The sequence below is a fragment of the Lissotriton helveticus genome, chromosome 2_1, assembly GCF_964261635.1.
Source record: "Lissotriton helveticus chromosome 2_1, aLisHel1.1, whole genome shotgun sequence".
Lineage (NCBI taxonomy): Eukaryota > Metazoa > Chordata > Amphibia > Caudata > Salamandridae > Lissotriton > Lissotriton helveticus.
Genome location: NC_136059.1, coordinates 1,989,765,306 through 1,989,784,129, shown reverse-complemented (window position 1 = coordinate 1,989,784,129; position 18,824 = coordinate 1,989,765,306). Strand labels below are relative to the sequence as shown.

At 43.2% G+C, this 18,824-nt stretch overlaps 1 protein-coding gene across 1 annotated transcript in view; it reads right to left on the bottom strand.

Moving 5' to 3' along the window:
* TMEM131L (transmembrane 131 like) overlaps positions 1-18,824 on the bottom strand; it is a 673,742-nt gene that overhangs the window by 399,426 nt on the left and 255,492 nt on the right. Inside the window, exon 4 of the mRNA XM_078676947.1 lies at positions 17,593-17,655. Coding sequence (XP_078533073.1) covers positions 17,593-17,655 — 63 coding nt within the window. The remainder of the gene's footprint in view (positions 1-17,592; positions 17,656-18,824) is intronic.

Genomic DNA, 18,824 nt, shown 5'->3' with positions numbered 1-18,824 from the left:
TCGAGGTGATTGTATGGTTGAGGATATGGGATGGAGCATAGCTAATTCTACCGTTTGCTGGTTATCACAGTCTACAAGAACTTAGGTGGACTTTGCCGGGGGGGGGGGGACTCTTATTACCACGCACAGGACTGTACCCTAGTCTATTGCTAGTGGAGTGGAGATGAATATAGGAAGAGGGGCTGCAGGCTGCACTGCGATCTGCAGAATATTTGACCCTGAAAAGTAAATATGCGCATGAGAATGAATTCATTCATTCTCTTCAATGCAGTATCTGAAATTGACCTGGTCTATCCATTCCTGTAGGAATGCCTGCCAACTAGAAATAGCATTACTAATGCGCATGACAGTAAGTAATTCTCAGTGGCTTGGAAAGCTTCAGGTACCAGATGTGACTTGTTGCAGTTTGCTGAGGAAATCAGTTATGACTTGGATTGGGCTTTTGATTTTTGCAGAACGTGGTTTTAATGAGGCAAAAAGCATGTTCCTGGTAGCATACCATCTGAATGTTCCTGGTAGCATACCTTCTGAAGCATAAATAACATTCCTGGGAAGAGTTTCATAAAACTGATTTTTAGGGCTCGGCTGAACGCGCGGAAGCGCGTCTCCGCCGAGAACTTATTGTGGCCGTGTCTCCTTTCCAGGAGACATTCCTGGCCGCGCGCATCGCCTTGGAGGCGATTTGAAACGCGTACGCGAACGCGCTCGTTTCACTCTGTCTCTGTATGCATTTAATGTTCATTTATTTACGCGCTCGTTTCACTCTGTCTCTGTATGCATTTAATATTCATTTATTTACGCGCTCGTTTCACTCTGTCTCTGTATGCATTTAATGTTCATTTATTTAACATTTCCGTTCGTTGAACTACTTGCGATGTGCTTCCTGTCTCTTCTCGTGCAGTGAAACTTCAGGTAATTTGTAGTGTGAAGTCTGTTTGTTATTTGCCTCTCGCCCATGTGTAGGGTTGACTCGCATACGGGTTTGGATTAGGCTGACAACCTATGGGCGGTTGTGCCAATTAGACAACGTTTTCTTATCTATCAAAGCCAGACCATGTGCAGCCTGGCACAGTAACAGCGTGTACTATGCAAAGGAGGTGAGCGCTTTTTGTTTGGGCAGCGCTTTGAAATAGAACTTTATGAGAGTCTCGCCTCAGGAAGAATGGATTGCTCTTTCCTTAAGACCGATGTGACGCAGCTGCGAAAGAAATCGGAGTGCGGAGGGGGGCCCCGGGCTCTGCATAAATCAACATTTTTCCGGGTGTCGGTAGAGATCTGTCTGAGAGCTGGCAGTGAGGCTGTGAATATTCCATGGTATTATTCAGCCGTGCCCTGTCTTAATTTCGGGGGTATCGAGCACCGTGCGCTGTTATACTGGGAACACCCCAACAAGGCTTTGATACTAGTATAGAGTCCAAGGGCATTTCATAATATTAGGAAGTGAGTGGTACAAAGCCAGAGAGAAGATAAATGGCTGGTGGCAGTTCATTTTTTCCCACCTTGACTGGCCTTACAGTTTACTTAACTTAGTTATACTCGTAGTGTGGATAGCACAACAGTCTGTTTACTCGTGATGGGCAGAGCCAGCACTTCTCAGCAGAACTGCTTTAATAGAGGACAATACCATAATTTCTGCATAGGCTTTGCTCTGTGTGTTAGACAGTACTATAATGTCTATACTGCGCTGCAATGCATTTATTCGGGCCGTGCCAGTCCGAGTGTATAGGAAACGAGGTCTGATGACGCAGTGAACAGTGCACAGTGGGTGCAAGGCTCCGCACGTGCGATCATTTGGAAGAACATAGGGACATACGCTGGGTTATTATAGCAAGGGGACCCCTCAGAAATGCTTGTTTTTTTTATTTTTTAACATTGTTGAAGGCATCATTACCTAAGTGTGGCTTACCTGCACAGGCCATTTAGCGCAGCTAGAACATTTCCCTGCACTTTAACCCTCATTACGAGGCGCTTTATCATTACGTTTGTGTGATAATTTATTAACATGGCAGCACATCTTTGTGTTGTCACAGGTGCAGTTTTCCAATCAAGTTTGGGTAATTTTAAATGTGCATCCGACGTTTAAAGGTGGTTTGATTCTACATTTTCTGTCAGAGTGCCATAAATCATGCTGGCAATGGTACTCGCTCTAGCATGTCGACCTTTAGGTGGCTCGCATTTTGGATTATCTTACTGGCCAATACTGCTGATTAGTGGGCACCTACGTGTACACTGAGCCTCTCTCCCCTTATACCATAGTTTACTTATCAACCGTTGTGCCTACCAAGCATTTCCAGCCACGAGAAGCACTATGCTTCAAAGTTTCCTAGTAGGTTTGTCACATCAAATGACCATGCCATTTATGATTTAAAGAAATGTAATGAGCAATGCCAATAACGCTACCTTTAATGATGCCGAGCCCATTGCATTGTAAATGCTTGTTTTAAGATGACTTGGGGATTTCTGGTGAGTTTTCTGTGGAAGCATCGAGTAATCGAGTGTAAAGTTTCCAAGTTTAATTGTTCATGTCAAGTATTACTACTTCTCATTTTGCTAGTTTAACCCAGACGTGTGTTCGTTTGGAGACTATGGCTTCCACTAAATCTATTAAGCCTTTCAAGATGGTTACTTATTTGTCTTACAACACAAGTAAACAAATTTGAAAAATGCAAAAAAATCCATTACCCTTATTTCAAAGTGGGTGCTTCTTGGAGATTGACCAGCAGACTGTGTAGCACAAAATAAACTGTTGGACATTTAAGGGGATAAGTATAACCTCTCTGCTTTAGGTAAATGATGCACAAACATTCAGTGAGCAAAAAATGTTGCCCACAAATGTACATTACTGAAATAACTATTAATCCCTACAAATAATCCAAAGAGTAGAGTCAAACCTAAGGCAGAGTGCGCCAAAACGTAACAGTGTTCAAAGGACTACTACCAACCTCTGGAGATTCCGAATATGTATATAGGATTTTTTAAATTATTATTAAAGGTAGACACATTCTAACCAATGTAAAATCGGCTGATTAAACTATAAATAATGCCTATACATAAGTGCCATACCACACACTGCTCTTGCATTTATTGCACATTCTAAATCGGATAGCTGCACACCAAAGTGACCTGAGCATGTGTTGTGAGGTTAATAGGCCCTGTGCACAAACACTTCCATTTTACATGTTCACGCTTAAAGTGGACATCCTTTTAAACGCTGAGTTTTAGCACACATTTGCTTGCACACCAGTATGACACAGTGTACTCAGAAAAGGGTTGCTTACAAATACATTTCTTTGTAGGCACATTATCATACCTTCGAACATTCTGTCCAAGGACTGTGTACACTGCGCAAATTGGCCTTGTTTGTTGTCTGTTCGGCAACAGTTCTGGGTGGGTAGAATCAACGACAGCCAGATCAGATATCAGGCACAGTACGAATGGGTCTAGTCTTAACATATAAACTGCACCTAGCCTCTGCATTTTGATGGATTGTCGTGGCCGCCCGTCACTGAAATCTAGCCCTCTATCCTGAGAGGGATGGCAGCCCGCTATACATCAAGACTAGCTAGCAGACGACACAATCACAGAGGTAAATGGGGAGTTAGACAACTAAGTTATCTGGCAGAATTGCATCCACCCTACTCTCTATAGGGTAGGTAGTGCTAGGTAGGTGTACAATAATATGTATTCATATAATCAATGCAACAATTATAATGGTTGAATTATTAATCATATTCACTATTCTTGCACTGCAGGTTACTATGCTTTGGTTTCTTCTATTCATAATTGCAGCACACGTATTTTACACAAGAATCCAATTGCTTCAATAAATGTTTGAATTGTCAATTTGTGTATTTCTTGTGTCTCCCTTTGGGCATGCCCAAGTTAACAACGAAGGTTAGATCTGATTCTACAATTTTCTTGGGGGAATTAGGTCTGTCATGCTCGAAGGTTCAGACACCACTGGGTACCCTATAAGGTTTATGGGTCGAGATGGCACACTGTTAGCTAGCCAGGAACTAGGTCAACATATTTTATGTTACTTACCACCAGGGTTGAGATATCGCAGATAAGGGGCTCTATGTCGTTCTGTGGGCGGGACCACTCGTGTGTTTGCTGTACTGGCCGCTTTATCCCTTCTTTTTTTAGCATGAAACTACGATGTATGATCATTGAACTGCCGCATGTAGATGATGTCACTTGGAATATGTCAATGTCTTTATTTTATTTTCCCTGTTTAAAAACTCAATAAACATATAAAAAAAATAGGTCAACATATTCTGATGGTATGAGAGGACTCAGTCCCCATAGGTTTGCCGCTTATATTGCCCAAATGCATAATCTTACTGAATTAGCAGGATCCGTACAACGCAATGCCACCAATGTTCAAGGTCAGGCACTTATTTAATGAGTCTCCTGAGGAGTTTTCTTGCATGTGCCCAACACCCCTAGTCACCACCATAAAGATGTCTGTGTTTTTGTAAAAACTCCTCAACAAAATAAGGAACCCCTATTTCTGTCTGTGGGTTGTTCAAGCTTAAACCTTCAAAAGGAATACCCTTTAAAAGGAAGTAGAACTTCTCTGAATTCCATCCGTTAAAATAGTTAGTCCAGTACCAGCTGTCATACCACTAAACTGCAGACATGCAGTAACACAGAGGTTACAACACCATGGGCTCGCTCTTACAGGAGGAGATGTTACGTTCATGGTAGAGGTCTACGAATCGTATAAAACAGAGGTATTCTATTCATGGGTAACACTTTGGCAGCAGACGAAACCACTGAAACATTTCACAAATACACTCAAGAAGCAAGTCCTAATAGTTATAGAGCTCACGAAGATTTAGAAATTGCACGATCATTTCAGGAACACAAACTGGCTCAAAGGTGACCTAATACATCCACTAGGCAAAGGTCGGGCTGGGCCCACTCAGCAAGGAACCATACGAAAAGCAATGCAGCTGGATTTTAATTAATTTTATGCTCGAAAAAAGCACCGAGAAGGGATTTTGGTAGACATCTTATAAAGAGACAGAAAAAGGGCATTTTAAGATAAATTAAGAAACGTGTATGAGAACCAGTGGGTATTTACTGAGGCGTTCTAGTGCAGTCGTTCCATATGCCTCGGGTTACAGAAACTACATTTTCCAGGGGGCACAGCCATCACATTTGCCAATGAACACCTCTATGTTGAGGAGGTTTTTGGCAGGAAGTGGAGCTATGCCAGTTTCTGCTGTGTGTGTTGCTGTAACATTCCTCATCCTTCAACCCTAAAAATGTTCGGGATCCACCCCAATGGTCTCATTAATAGGTTATAATGCTCCCATGCCTTGGCTTCTTCGGGCTTGCTCCCACTCCCTTAGAGACTGAATGCTTTAATGGGCTCTTTGCAGAGCTGGCCAGTGCTTCTGAAACTAGCTTGGCAGCACTGACAGCTACACAAGAGGCTTACCACAAAAGGATGAGAACATTTTCACTCTCTCCCCCTATACTAACAGAGCTCCTTAACTCATTGTTTACCCTCATTTAGGTGCTCCTCTACATTAATATGGACTGTTGTCACCAACTGTCCCAATCCCTTTTTTGCCCCAAGCTCACTGCATCCAAAAGGTACACTGGTAGAGGTGTACCGATTGGTAGAGATATGCCTGCTCTCTCTCCAAGCATAATTCCTCTCCAGAAAATTATTGCCCAGCATTTGATGGAGATAATAATGATCAGGAAGGTGCCTCGATTTGAAATTATGTAGATAGGAGACACCGCTTCTACCAAGCATTTTCATTAAAATACTTTGGACTCATTTCAGCTGTTTGCACTACAAAGGAAAATTCCTACTCTGCTTCCAAGGGCCTTCAGAAAAAGTACAGAAAGCCCCTGAGCAGACCCCAGCCTCCCTTTACTCCATACCAAAAGTCACGGCCGATGCTAGAGTAAAGCTTTGACAGATTTGGGAACACCCAATTGTTCTCCTTCACTTAGTTACCTTCATAGACACTCAAGCTGCATGAAGACGAAACTCCTCACATGTGAAAAATGAAAGTGTCAAGGATGTTTCATAACTGTTTTTGCAGTTGTTGTTTTTTCTGCACAGCCACAAGCCTAATGGTATGGGGAAGCCATTTTCACAGTCCAACTAAGGTACTGGATACTGCCCATAAATTCTCCTGGAAGGCTCAACTTGCGGTCTTGTTTGATTTAGGTACAAAAAAGGTTTGGGCCGTTCAAAGTTAGAGAAGGCTGAGGGGAGGGGGGAGTGGTTTGGACTGCCAAGATGGCTGTTCCAACTCCGTAGAGCTCCGCCCATCGGCCTACACATCAGCTGAAGACCTAGCATTGGGGCTGCAAATGACACCTGGGGCCTGCTAAACCCTGGCACCTGTCGATCCCATGGCTGTGACAGCAGTGAGTGCCCGAGATGGGCCAAATCTCCCAACATCGTGGCCACAGGCTCCTTGGCCCGTTGGGCCGCACTGCCAGCATCACAAGAGACACACTCCCCGACGTTGCAGCGGGCCCAGCTCGGGAGACGCCCACCTGCGGTCCCAGCAACTGGCCCACCCGCAGACCCAGCAGTTGGCACACCCACAGATCTGAAGCCGTAGTAAGCAGACACCCGAGCGGCCAGGTGCGGCGAGCCCCCTTGAGATGTCTAGGAGCCAGCGTCTTGGGGCCTGCTAAAGCACATGGATAGCAGCCCCAGATGATAAAAAAAGTCAGGCCTAATCTGGTGTTCCACCAGGCTCTGGTACCTGGCTCGCTGCCCTTCACTTCGGTACTCAATTTGGGGCCCGTGGAAGGGGCGAAACACAGCCGGAGTTGGCAGTGAGACCGTGGCACTGGCCCCCGCAATACCACCTCCCCCAGCAATTTGCTGGATGTCCCCTAGAAGCCCTGATAGCACGGTGTGTCATCTGAGCAGCGGATCACACAGAGTCTCCCCCGCTCTATTGGGAGGCCAGTGCCTTGAGGCCTGGGGGTATGTACGGTGGCGGGCCTCCAAAGTCAGAAAGAGAAGACTGGACTGGCCCTGTTTGAAGTGCTCAGAGGTTTCCTGTCTTGCAGATCACGTTGGCGCTTAGTTTGAGGCTTGAGGGGGACGGTGGACAGGTGTGGCGGCCGTGGTTGGGGGATCAGCTGAGGAGTTTGGGAGCTCCCAGGATGGTGCTGGGACTCATGTGAAGAGCAGCATGCAGCGACCCCTGCTGCCCCCTCCTCCCCTCCTTTTAACAGCTTTTGCTGCAGCTGAGACCTGAGGCCTTAGAAGACCCTGACAGTGCTGGAGACAGCGGTCTGGGCTGGAGCGGAGGTGTTGGACTGGACTATACTAGACCCCTCCTGGGCCCATCGAGGAGAACCCTCCTGGGAGATTTGAGCTCTTCTACCTTCGGCCGGCCAGGCCCATCAGGTCCCGGCCCACTTCTGCCGTACTGATCCACAACGGTTTTGAAGATGGGCAGACTGCGCTGGTCCCTGAGGCGGTGGACCCTTCCTAGACCATTCCAAACATGCAATGCATGGCAATACCCCACCACTCTTAACGTCTGGCAAGCTGGACAGGGTACTAGCAGCAATAGAGAACTCCCAGGTCTGCATGGAGACCAGGCTTGGGTCCCTAGAAAGAGAGCTGCGCTTCCTACGAGACGATGACCGCAGGTTTGCAGTGAAGGTTGCTGATGGGGAGAAAATGCTGGGTTCTTTACAACCGTTGGCAGCTGACAACCAGACGGTGATCCAGGATCTTTAAAACTGGGCCTACCGGAGGGAGTCGAGGCTGGAGACCTCCTATCATATCTCGAGACTTGGTTCAAATTGTTTGCTTCATTCTCTGGTCTAACCCGTTCTCCTCATTTCAGATGGCCCACCACGTGCCATTCGCTGCCCTCCCCCAGGACGAGCTCTGCGTCCCATGCTGGCTATGCTACTGCATTTTAAAGACCGCAATGCAATTCTGAGAGCAGCCAGACAAACTGGTCCTCTGCGGGTCGAAGACAGGGTCATAATGCTGTTTCCGGGCTATATCCGTAGCATCCAGCTCCAAGGCTCCTCCTTCTTAGAGGTCAAATGTGGACTCAGCCAGATGGGGTTTAGTACCCCGTTACTCCCGGCCCACCTTTATAATCATGTCGAATGGAGTCCGCACATTCTTCTTGGACCCTAAAGATGCTTGGGAATGGGTGGACCACTTTTGAAACTACTCAGCTGCAGAGCAGGCAGGACACTTTTGGGTCCCTCTAGACCACAGCGGAGATGATGAGGCTGGTAACGAATAGAGGCCACGCCTCGACCGTCTCCTAAGAAATCTGCTGACCTCGAACAGATTATTGAGGACCGCGGACGGGCCCTGCAGGCAGTGACTGACCTGGGAGCAGGTGCTAGGAACATAGTTCAGTATGCTATGAAAGCACTTATATGCAGCTCTGTGTCATCCTGTCCAGAAGCAGGGTGGAGTTGCAACTGAGGCAGAAGCTGCCACATGCCTGCTCACAGGTATTATTGCTGAAGTTTTCTGTATTCAGTGTGGCACCTGGGAGATCCACAACGTGGTGAATTTGTGATTAGAAGTATACATCAGAAAATGAAAAAAGAAAAACAGTATATTAGTCTTACACCATTCAAAAACTATAAGAGATGCTGATTTCATAAAAATGATATAATAAAACAAATACTAATGAGTAAAAATAAAAGCCATCAAAATGTTTTACCATAGAGAACAAATCTGGCTCCTGTGCAAAACCTACAAATAGCCAATTCTTTGAAAATTGAATGGTTACATGGTACGATAGAGGAAAATAGACGGAGGCAGGGGGCAGTCAGTGTCTAGTTAAGTGTCCAAAGGAGGGTGAAAGGAGCAAGTCTATGGGACTATCTTTGTCACTGTCAAAGTTTTTCTTGCACAATGCAACAAACTAACCTAACAACAAATTGAAAAATATATATTTTATACCGATTATTTCTACAATTTGTTTCCAGCATTTGCACTGAGAGTAGATTATTGCTGGCTCATTTCAAAACGTTAAGCTGGAAGACATTTTCTAGAGGTGCAATGTTGTTGCTAACATAGTAATGGGGAACTCCCTCTCTGCATTTCAGCATAAAATAAAATCATACTTAATAAATAAAGCACATTACAAAGGTTATTTGACTTGGTTACTCCCATGCCTCACTTGGCAGCATATACAGGAGTTGATTTTACTTCCTTGAGCTAGACTGTTTTCCTCATCATCCATGAAGCACTGATTTGACGCATTTGGCAACCTCCCTGTTTTTGAGTGTAGCACTGCAGTGAGCCACATGTGCATTTTCACTGTACTCATTGGTTAGGAGAATACCTAAATAAATAAGCAGTGCAACTCAATAGCTACTTAGCTTTACTAAATTCTAAAAAGCAGATATCTAGTTTCTTCCTCTTAACTTCATATCTGATTGTATAAATGCATATTTGGGGTAGTTTAGCAGCACCAAGAAGCCTTCTGGTATTTGAGAGCTGTATATACCATCGCTTACCAAATATACAAGTGAACATTTAATGGATGAACTCCTGCTTTTTTATTGACCCTGGATGGGCTACTAATAAAGTTCTTATAGACTGTCAGTTTCCAATGTGATTTGACTGACATTTACATGAACATGAGATGACCACGTTGGCCTGGCCTATGTTGGTGCCATGAGTGTAACTGTTGATAACTATTGCCTGGCTTTCTAGACCTAATGCTGATTCAGGAAAAGTGGTGAAACAGGGTATGCAGATGTAATGTGCTAATTCACAAACAAAGCATTTCTCTTACAATGATGATGTATATACCTTGAATTATGAATGCTGTCATTTTCTATTCTTGATGCAAATCAGTCTACAGAGGATCTCCCCATCTTGGCTGAGAGTTCCTTGTTCTATTTCCCACACTTAAGAATAGTCTGCAATTATCAGCTTTGAGCTTCTCCGAAACAGTAGGCTTACGCTGGGCAAATGCTCTGCCAAGCACTTGCAGATATTAGTTGTGACCAGATCAATATCCCTTGGTACATCACTGTGATATTAAGTAGTGGTGCCCACCCACCAGTTGATTGAAAGAGCAGTGAGTGGTATTATCTGTCCAAATCAGCACTACCTTGCCCTGGGGAACGTCGTTTACGATTTGACTGACATTTACATGAACATGAGATGACCACGTTGGCCTGGCCTATGTTGGTGCCATGAGTGTAACTGTTGATAATTATTGCCTGGCTTTCTAGACCTAATGCTGATTCAGGAAAAGTGGTGAAACAGGGTATGCAGATGTAATGTGCTAATTCACAAACAAAGCATTCATCAGTGATGTCATGAGTGATGTCACTGACCATGTCATGAGTGATGTAATATGTGACGTCATCAGCAGTGCATTGCAGTCGCACAAGTAATGGTGAGTCCAACTAACTATAACGTGGGAATTTCAATGGTTTTATGTCAGTAAAATTTCCAGCTAACTATAACTGGTGTGAAACCTATGGTTTTTTCAGTGAATTTAATATGTTTTTTTAAATGCTAATTCCTAACTATAACTGGTGTGAAACCTATGGTTTTTTCAGTGAATTTCAAAGGTTTTTTAATAGCAAATTTCTATAGCTATGAAATATAATATTTTTTATAATGAATCCTATATTGTATATTTATGTAATACTATTTTTTTATGTATATTGTTCATGTTTTTTGTTTTTTTTTGCCTCGGAGCGCTCCCGGTGTGCGTACCGGTGAGCGCACCGGTAAGCGCAGTCTTCCGGCGCGCCCCGGTGCGCGTACCGGTGAGCGTCCCGTTAGCGCCATTGCCGCGGACGAAAACATCATCGTGACGTATCGCGTAGCCGCGCGATGCGTCTTATGGCGCACGGCGTAAGCGCACCCGGAAGCGCCCAAGCGCATACGATCGCGCTACGTAAGCGCCCCCCGGGCGCGTAGCGTAAGCGCGTCGGGTTATGTGACCTGAAAATAACACTTTTCATTGGTTCAGAACAGTTTTTTTTTCCCCAAATGATGAAAGCCCCCACCTTTTTTCCTCATTCTCACTTTGTACTTTGACTGAGGAAGACCTGTTTCTAGTAAGTGAGAAATGGCTACAGTAGCAGCAGCAGCAGGAGCATCTCAACCACCACCACCACCACCACCACCACAAGGACCACCACAACACCACAGTGGTGGTGAACAAGAAGAGGAGGAGGAGAGGCAGTTCCTGCCTGAAGATAATACCCCCTATAAACCGAAGGAGCACATTGTGTGGGAGTTTTTTAAAATCCCAAGGGGACTAAAGAAAGTCAACGCGCCAAAAGTGACATGTTTGATCTGTGGCACTGTACTTTCCAGGGGGAACCCTGCAAAAAAGTATTCATTTGGCAACAATACAATGATTCGCCATATGCAACGCAGGCACCCCAACAACTATGCTGCGGCAGAGGTCAGAGAACTGACCAGAAACCCTCCCCAATCTTCTCCCAGCACCTCCAAAAGCAAACAACCCACTCCATTGGGTCCAGAGACAAGGGAGATGGTCCCAAATATCCAACCCCAGTTTGGAGATTTTAAAATAGTTTGCATATTTTGCGGGACTACAATTTGCTATGGAGAGCAAAGTATCAAATTGATCAACCGTGCTGGAGACAACCACAACTGCAGAAAGAAACCTTAATTTTTTCCTGATTTTTTTTGCTCCAGTTGAGCCGTTTACAATTCCCTGTTTTTTGTTTGTCCCCATAAAAATTACAAAAAAAATATAAAATTGTTCATAAATGCCAAAAAAAGTGAAAAATGTTAAAAAAAAAAAATATATATAAAACCACAAAGAATAAAAAAGTTCTTTTTAGAACTACCTCCAATTTATAAAAAATGCTACATTTTTAAAAAACTCCAGGGTACGCTCCCCGGTACGCTCCCCGGTGCACGTACCGGGCGCTCCCCCCGTGAAAATCGGAAAAAAATAATAATAATTGCCCCGCGGGGCCCTTTTATGGCCCCCACATCAAACCTAGGGGGTCAGGGGGGGTCTACCCTGCCCCCTTTTGGTCATTTCCCCCTTCGTTTTTGCCACCTCTTGTGTCTCGACCCTACCGAGACACAAGATGGCGGCCGCTCCGGACTGTTTGGAATGTTGACAGACACCAGAGAGCCAATCAGCTTTCCGCTCGCAAACTCGCGCTGGTGCGCGCCCCGGTGCACGTACCGGGGCGCGCTTATAGATATATATATTTTTTTGAACCTAAATTACTCAAAATCCACTGGAGCACATATCTTGAGACATAGCAAAGGCACATCGGGCTACCAGTCCCTACAACTTTGCCAAGTTTGGTGGAAATCCATTCAGCCGTTCGGGCTAAAAGTGAGTCCAACCGCCCTATGGAAATTAACATGGGGAAAACAAGTTTTGGGACCCCCCTTTTATCTCGGCCCCCGCTTGACGAATCCCCCCGAAACTTTCAGGGAAGGAGCGGAGCGCAGCGAGGCAAATTTAAGGAAAATTACAGGCAGATCCCCCAATCGGCGCCAAAGTTATTCCCAATAGAATGTTGCGGATTTCCTATGGAAAACAATCCTAACTATAACTACCTACTGGCGACCGCCAGTAGGTAATATATATATACACACACATATATATATATATATATACACACACATACATATATATATATACACACACATACATATATATATATACACATACATACACATATATATATATACACATACATATATATATATATATATATACATACACACATACATATATATATATACATATATATATATACACATACATATATATACATATATATATATATACACATACATATATATATGTACATATATATATATATATACACATACATATATATATATACATATATATATATACACATACATATATATATGTATATATATATATATATATATATATATACATATATACATATATATATACATATACACATATATATATATATATATATATATATATACATATATACATATATATATATATTTGTCCTTTCTACAACTTCTTGGGTGCACAACACCATATTCTTAACATTCTCTGTGTCTTACTACCTCTGTAGAAGCCCTGTATACATTCTTCTTGGACCCTAAAGACACTTGTGACTGGTTGGACCACTTTTGCGGCGACTCGGCTGAGGAGCAGGCAAGGACCTCATCCGGTCCCTCTAGGTCATCAATCTTAAAGTCAAAACTGTTCTCACAGTTGGTGATTGTCAAGCTGTTACCAACTCGACAGTCAAAACCCTCACTGTTGTAGAGTAAGATGAAGGTTCTATCTAATCAAAAGACTGACAGACAATCCCAAGACAATTTTTATTTTACTGAGGGCTGGATTCCTTCCAATGTGGCTCTCAAATTGAATATTAGTTGAATTTCCTCCTCTGAATAGTTCTTTTTTTTCAGTTTAAAAAGAATTTTATTAAAGGTATAGAGGTGTCATTATACAATACAAATGATTAGTCATGAATCAATACATTACATATTTGTTCCAACAACAGTACATAGATAGGATTGATAAAAAGAAACAATAACAGTGAAATGTGGAGGAGTGTGGCTCAATGGTTAGAGCGGCAGACCCTGATGCAGAGTTCTGGCCAGGCACCAGGGTTCGATTCCCGCCTCGGCGGGGGTCTCGGGCTCAATTTCCTCGGACCTGTTAATTCTCGCCTCGGTGCCTATTCTAATCACGGGCCCCACTCTGCAACTCTGGGCAATAGCTTGCTTAGCCTCCACACCGGCCCAAACAGCCCTAAGGACGCCTGGCTTCACCCTGGTGGTGCCCAGGAGTGGACACTTCACAGGGAAAGCCAGGAGGGGTTCCACAGCGGTATGCGTATCAGCGCCAGGAAGCCGAATAGGCGACACCGCAAGGTGACCGTCTGGTGACAGTGCGCTCTATAAGTACCATGACATTTACATTTACATGGTAATGAATAATATAATAAATATTTAAGTTTCATGGGGGTTTAAGTACGTCTTGTTGGGATGGATGCAATATAGAGGTTTGTGTGGCACATTTATCGAAGAACAGTGTAACCGGTGACCATAATTGAATACGCTTTGCAGCCATATGTATAGGATAAGTAAGGAAAGTGTCTAATCTATAATTGTGGCATATATCGTACCACCAAGCTTTGTAAGAAACTTTCGTGAAATCTTTCCAGTTCCTGGTTATTTGCTGAAAAGCAGCTGCTATTAATAAATCGATAATTTTGACATTGAAAGTATAATTGCTCCATATTGGTGAAAGACTGTCTAAAAAGATGTCTGTAACCGAAAAGGGGGAGATGGTATCAACAATTAAATTAATTTGAGCCCAAACACGTTTTCAAAAATCATGTGCTATGGAATATGAAAATAACATATGGAACAAATCGGTATATGGAGATGTGCAAGTCCAACATGTGTCTGGTACGTTAGGGAATCTTTTATGCTAAGTACTTGGGGGTAATAAAAGCCTATTATATATGTAAAACAACGTTTGTGTCAGACTCGCTGCTCTTGAAGACTTGCATATCTGGATCCAAATACTGCTCCACATGGATAAAGACCAAGATTCTTTGAAATCTTTCTCCCAAGCAATCTCTATGTTCGACTTTTGCCTCGTCGCATCAGTAGATTGTAGAAAGTTATATATATTTGATGCTTTAGGTGAATTATGCAGTAAAGTGGATACATCTTTAGATATATTGCAGGTATGAATTGTGACAGATGAATTAGCTAATTGAGTGTATATATCCAATACAGCTTTTCCTGAGAGTGTGGTATTTACGAACTATGATAAATGAAGTGGGTAAATCATACAATTGTTTGAGTGAGGAAAAGGAAATTAATTCTGAGTGTTAGAATAATTGATGGATCCACATTAAACCTTTTCCTCTGAATAGTTCTGACAATTAAAGAAACTCCCATTCATCAGTTAGCTGGCCTGGCCATTCAAAGGAACTATAAATGCACTGTACAAATTAACTGCTACATATTCTAGGCATTTGGTAAATTCTGGGATTCCATATATTATAGCAAAAGGGCAGAACTGTATGCTGGTACGGGTTTTCACCTAACAAAAAGCTAAAGAAGTTCATATCCTTCTTGGACATGGGAATATTGAAGTTACTGACATGGTCACTTTAAAGTAACCTTCCTAATGGAAGTGATATGGACCCATAGCCTATTGACTAGGCAACTGGCCTTCGGTGAGGGAGATGATACACGAGAGCCCTTTTTCTGAACTGAGTGTTCCAACTTTTCTTTCCCAATTCTGGGTCTACTGCTATGACTAAATCTGATGGGGAGCAATGTCGAGGGTGATAGGAGTAAGAAGATGATAATGCCTTTCAGTGGAAAGTTGCATTACTGTTACGGTTTCATATGATGTTGATGTTTTTTTGTATTTATCCTAATGATCTTTTCTCAAAGCTGGAGAGGTTGTGTTGTGCCCTATGTCTAGGACTCGGTTACTAATTGTATGGTGGGCTTACACCTTGTGCGGGTTTACACTATTGGTATCATGTAAAACCCTATAAAGACATTTTTGGTCAAATAAATAAACTAACCTTCCAATTACAAGGAGGTAACAACATGGCATGTTAACTTGAACTTAAATGATAGGGTTGGTACACCACCCAAAGTGGGACACTTGGCCTATTAGCACCCCTAACCCCATGCCTCAACGCCATGGACACTTACTCTACATTATGAGCATGAATAGATAACAAGGACCCCACTGGGCATCAAGGTAAGTAACTAGTTATATAAGCTGCATAGTTTTGCATAAAATACTAGACATTTATGGAATGGCTCTCTTCGCAGGTTTACATGTAGATCTAAGGCGACTCCCTGTCAGTAATATACAAAGAAACTTAAGAGCGAATCATAAGTCGTCACAACGCCAATTAATGCGCAAGATCAGAGATGGTAGGAGGAAGCACACAAAATAAGCAAACATTTATCTATGATATTAGCCTGTAATGATGCTTTGATATTACATGTACTGTTGTATATTGCGGATCTCGTTGAATGCTGAAACAAATGCCAATAAATAATTTTTGGGGAAATAAATGTTACATTGAACTGTGATAACACTAATGTGCCTGCGTAGCGGAAACAAGTTTGATATAGTTCTAAACGGTCTGCCTTTCTTTAGGGTTTTGACAAATTTGTGAAGGATAACCATTTACCTCTTTACTCCACAGTATCTGCCTTTGCAAATAACGTGTTGTCTACTTGTGCATTCTCTAGCAATAAATAATGATCAACTTCAGTCACAATCTTATGTCCAGATTGTGGGTTTCTGGGAGTCCTTGTGAGTTTTTTGAATCGGAAATGGTCTGCAGCATCCATTTGTCTGATGTTATTTGGCTTTGTTTGCGAGGTCAACCTTACTATTCCCAAAGGAGGTGGAATTTAAAATCAGTAAGCAACATAACCTTTACTTTGTACAAGAAATGTTACATCTGGTTTAATAAGCCCTGCCTTGTGATCTGGTATTTCCCCCATAGAGCCTCTCAAAGTGTTGGACACAGGCACCAGAACTAAGAACGGCGATGACCATTACGTTAGTAATAGCCTTGTGACAAATTTCTTGCCTGTGGAGCACCTTCACAAAAACGGGTTTGTTGCCACGGGGCCCACAGAAAAGGCCTCCCAGTGGTCTCTGGGTAATTAACATAGAAATCACATCTATATGATATAGGAAAAAATCTTTGGTGGTCTCCTGCAAGTTTAAAGGACGTTTATGGTTAAAATAGGAAGAGCAACGTGGTTGTGAATTAGAGAAGGCATTCTGTGTCCTCACTTCATCAAATTCTCCATCTTCTTCTTTATAATGGTTAAGAGTTACTATGTAATTGGCCTATTTGAGATTGGAAAGCTCCAAGGTGGAGCCAGAACCAGGTTCACAATGAGAATCCTCAGAGTCAATAAATCCATAGCTACTTCCTGTTCAAAAGCAAAGAGAGAAAGCCAGCCCTCTCCTGCCCAATGCCCCACACCATCACCAAATTCTTAAATCCTTAGAAACAAAATGTACCCACTTTAAGCACCTGGTGTTATAGCCCTAACGAAGACACTAAAGCACATGCGCGGAGACACACGTGGGATATTTAGCACAGGGAAACCTTTAATTACACCACAGACACAGTGTTTAAAAACTCTACTCTTTGACTCCTGACTTGATGTCATTTAGTAAAGCTACAGTGTGTTCTGTTGGGAGACACAATTTCTTTGCGCGATACTGGTGCTTAAATAATAATCCTATATATATCTACTATCAAAGTATCCAAAACGATTTACAGGTCTGGGCTTGTGTTAAACAGCAGCGAACGTAAACAGGATCTATTAATGATTAGACACAACACACCAAACACTGCGATTACTTGGTATATTCTCAATCGTACATTCAAGTTGTACAAAGCATCGGTCACAAGCCAGCGAGCTAAAAAACAACATAGAAAATACAATGAATTCACGCTGCTAGGGAGGGATAGCCAGAATGGGTACGTCTATCCAACATGCCAAATACACTTCAAAATCATAAAGTATGAGTGCCCTTATAACAATATTTGAACAGCAAAAGTACTTACTGTGCTCCAAAATCCAGCACTGAAGGCTGAATATATAGGACCCTCCCACTAGGTCCAGAAAAGCTAAAAAGAAAAAAATATCAACTTTGTTAGTTTTTCTGATCTATTTCTACAGTGAACATATGCCTAGTATGTTTAACAGCAAATACATTTTTCTGTGAAAGATGTAAATCAAGACAAGGTATTGCAAATAACATATAGTAAACAGATAACAAAATTCTAGCTTTCCCAAACATAGGAAATGGGATGGAGCTCCCTTCCAAAATATCTTTATCCACAAGCATCCGCTATATAGATCACAATCAGTCAACTCTCAAGGGGTATCCTGAAGGTGTAGCCGAAAGCTAATGTACCTTTTGCCAACCTCCCATTCGCTCAGGCAGCCAAGAGTGTCTACTCCGCTCTAATACCAGCAGCTAACATCAGCACACCAATGATTGGCTATCAATGTCAACTCTGGTCTGGCAAGCAATTTTAGCTCCGCTCTAGGGCAGGCAATGTCAATTCCATTCAGTGGCAGGCAGAGCCAACTCAGTTTATGGAGGGGCAAAAACTGTTCTGCTTGTGGGCTAGCAATACCAGCTACCAGGAGCGGCTCCTCAGTTATGATAGAGAAGCCTTTCCCCACTGTTGGTAGCACATGAAAAATAAAATGATAATTATACTATTTTATTATTATTACATTTTTCACTTACTCAGCCAAGGCTAGAGAGGGGTGGGGCCATTCTCTGCGTCAGCAGCAGCCAGGGAGGAGGAGTGGTAGGCGCACTGTAAGTGTGCATTTCGGTTTGGCGGGACTGTCTTAGGACAACCAAACCGGCATGAGCACTTACATTTCTCCAACCCAGCAGTCTTACACAGCCGAGTGGAAGAAGAGGCAAAGGCTCCATGTCCCTAACTAATCTGCATTTCAGCCTGCTCAGTCCAATCCCGGCGCTTCTCATATGCTGGGTAATAGCATGAGAATCGCTCCGGTAATGGTGACACACGGGGAGCGGAGGCCGCTCACTAGGCGCAACGACGGACGTCTAACTGGGGCACAGTGAGTACTATTGAAACATGCCGGTTTCGCTCGCACTCTGAACGCGGGTGGGCTCCGCACTGACCATAACGATCTCGCCTCACTCCAGGGCGATATGGCGGGCGATTTGGCTCCACACTATACATCTATGCGGGTGGGCTCTGCTGTGTCTACTGACACCTCCCCTCACTCCAGGGCTAATTAGGCAAGC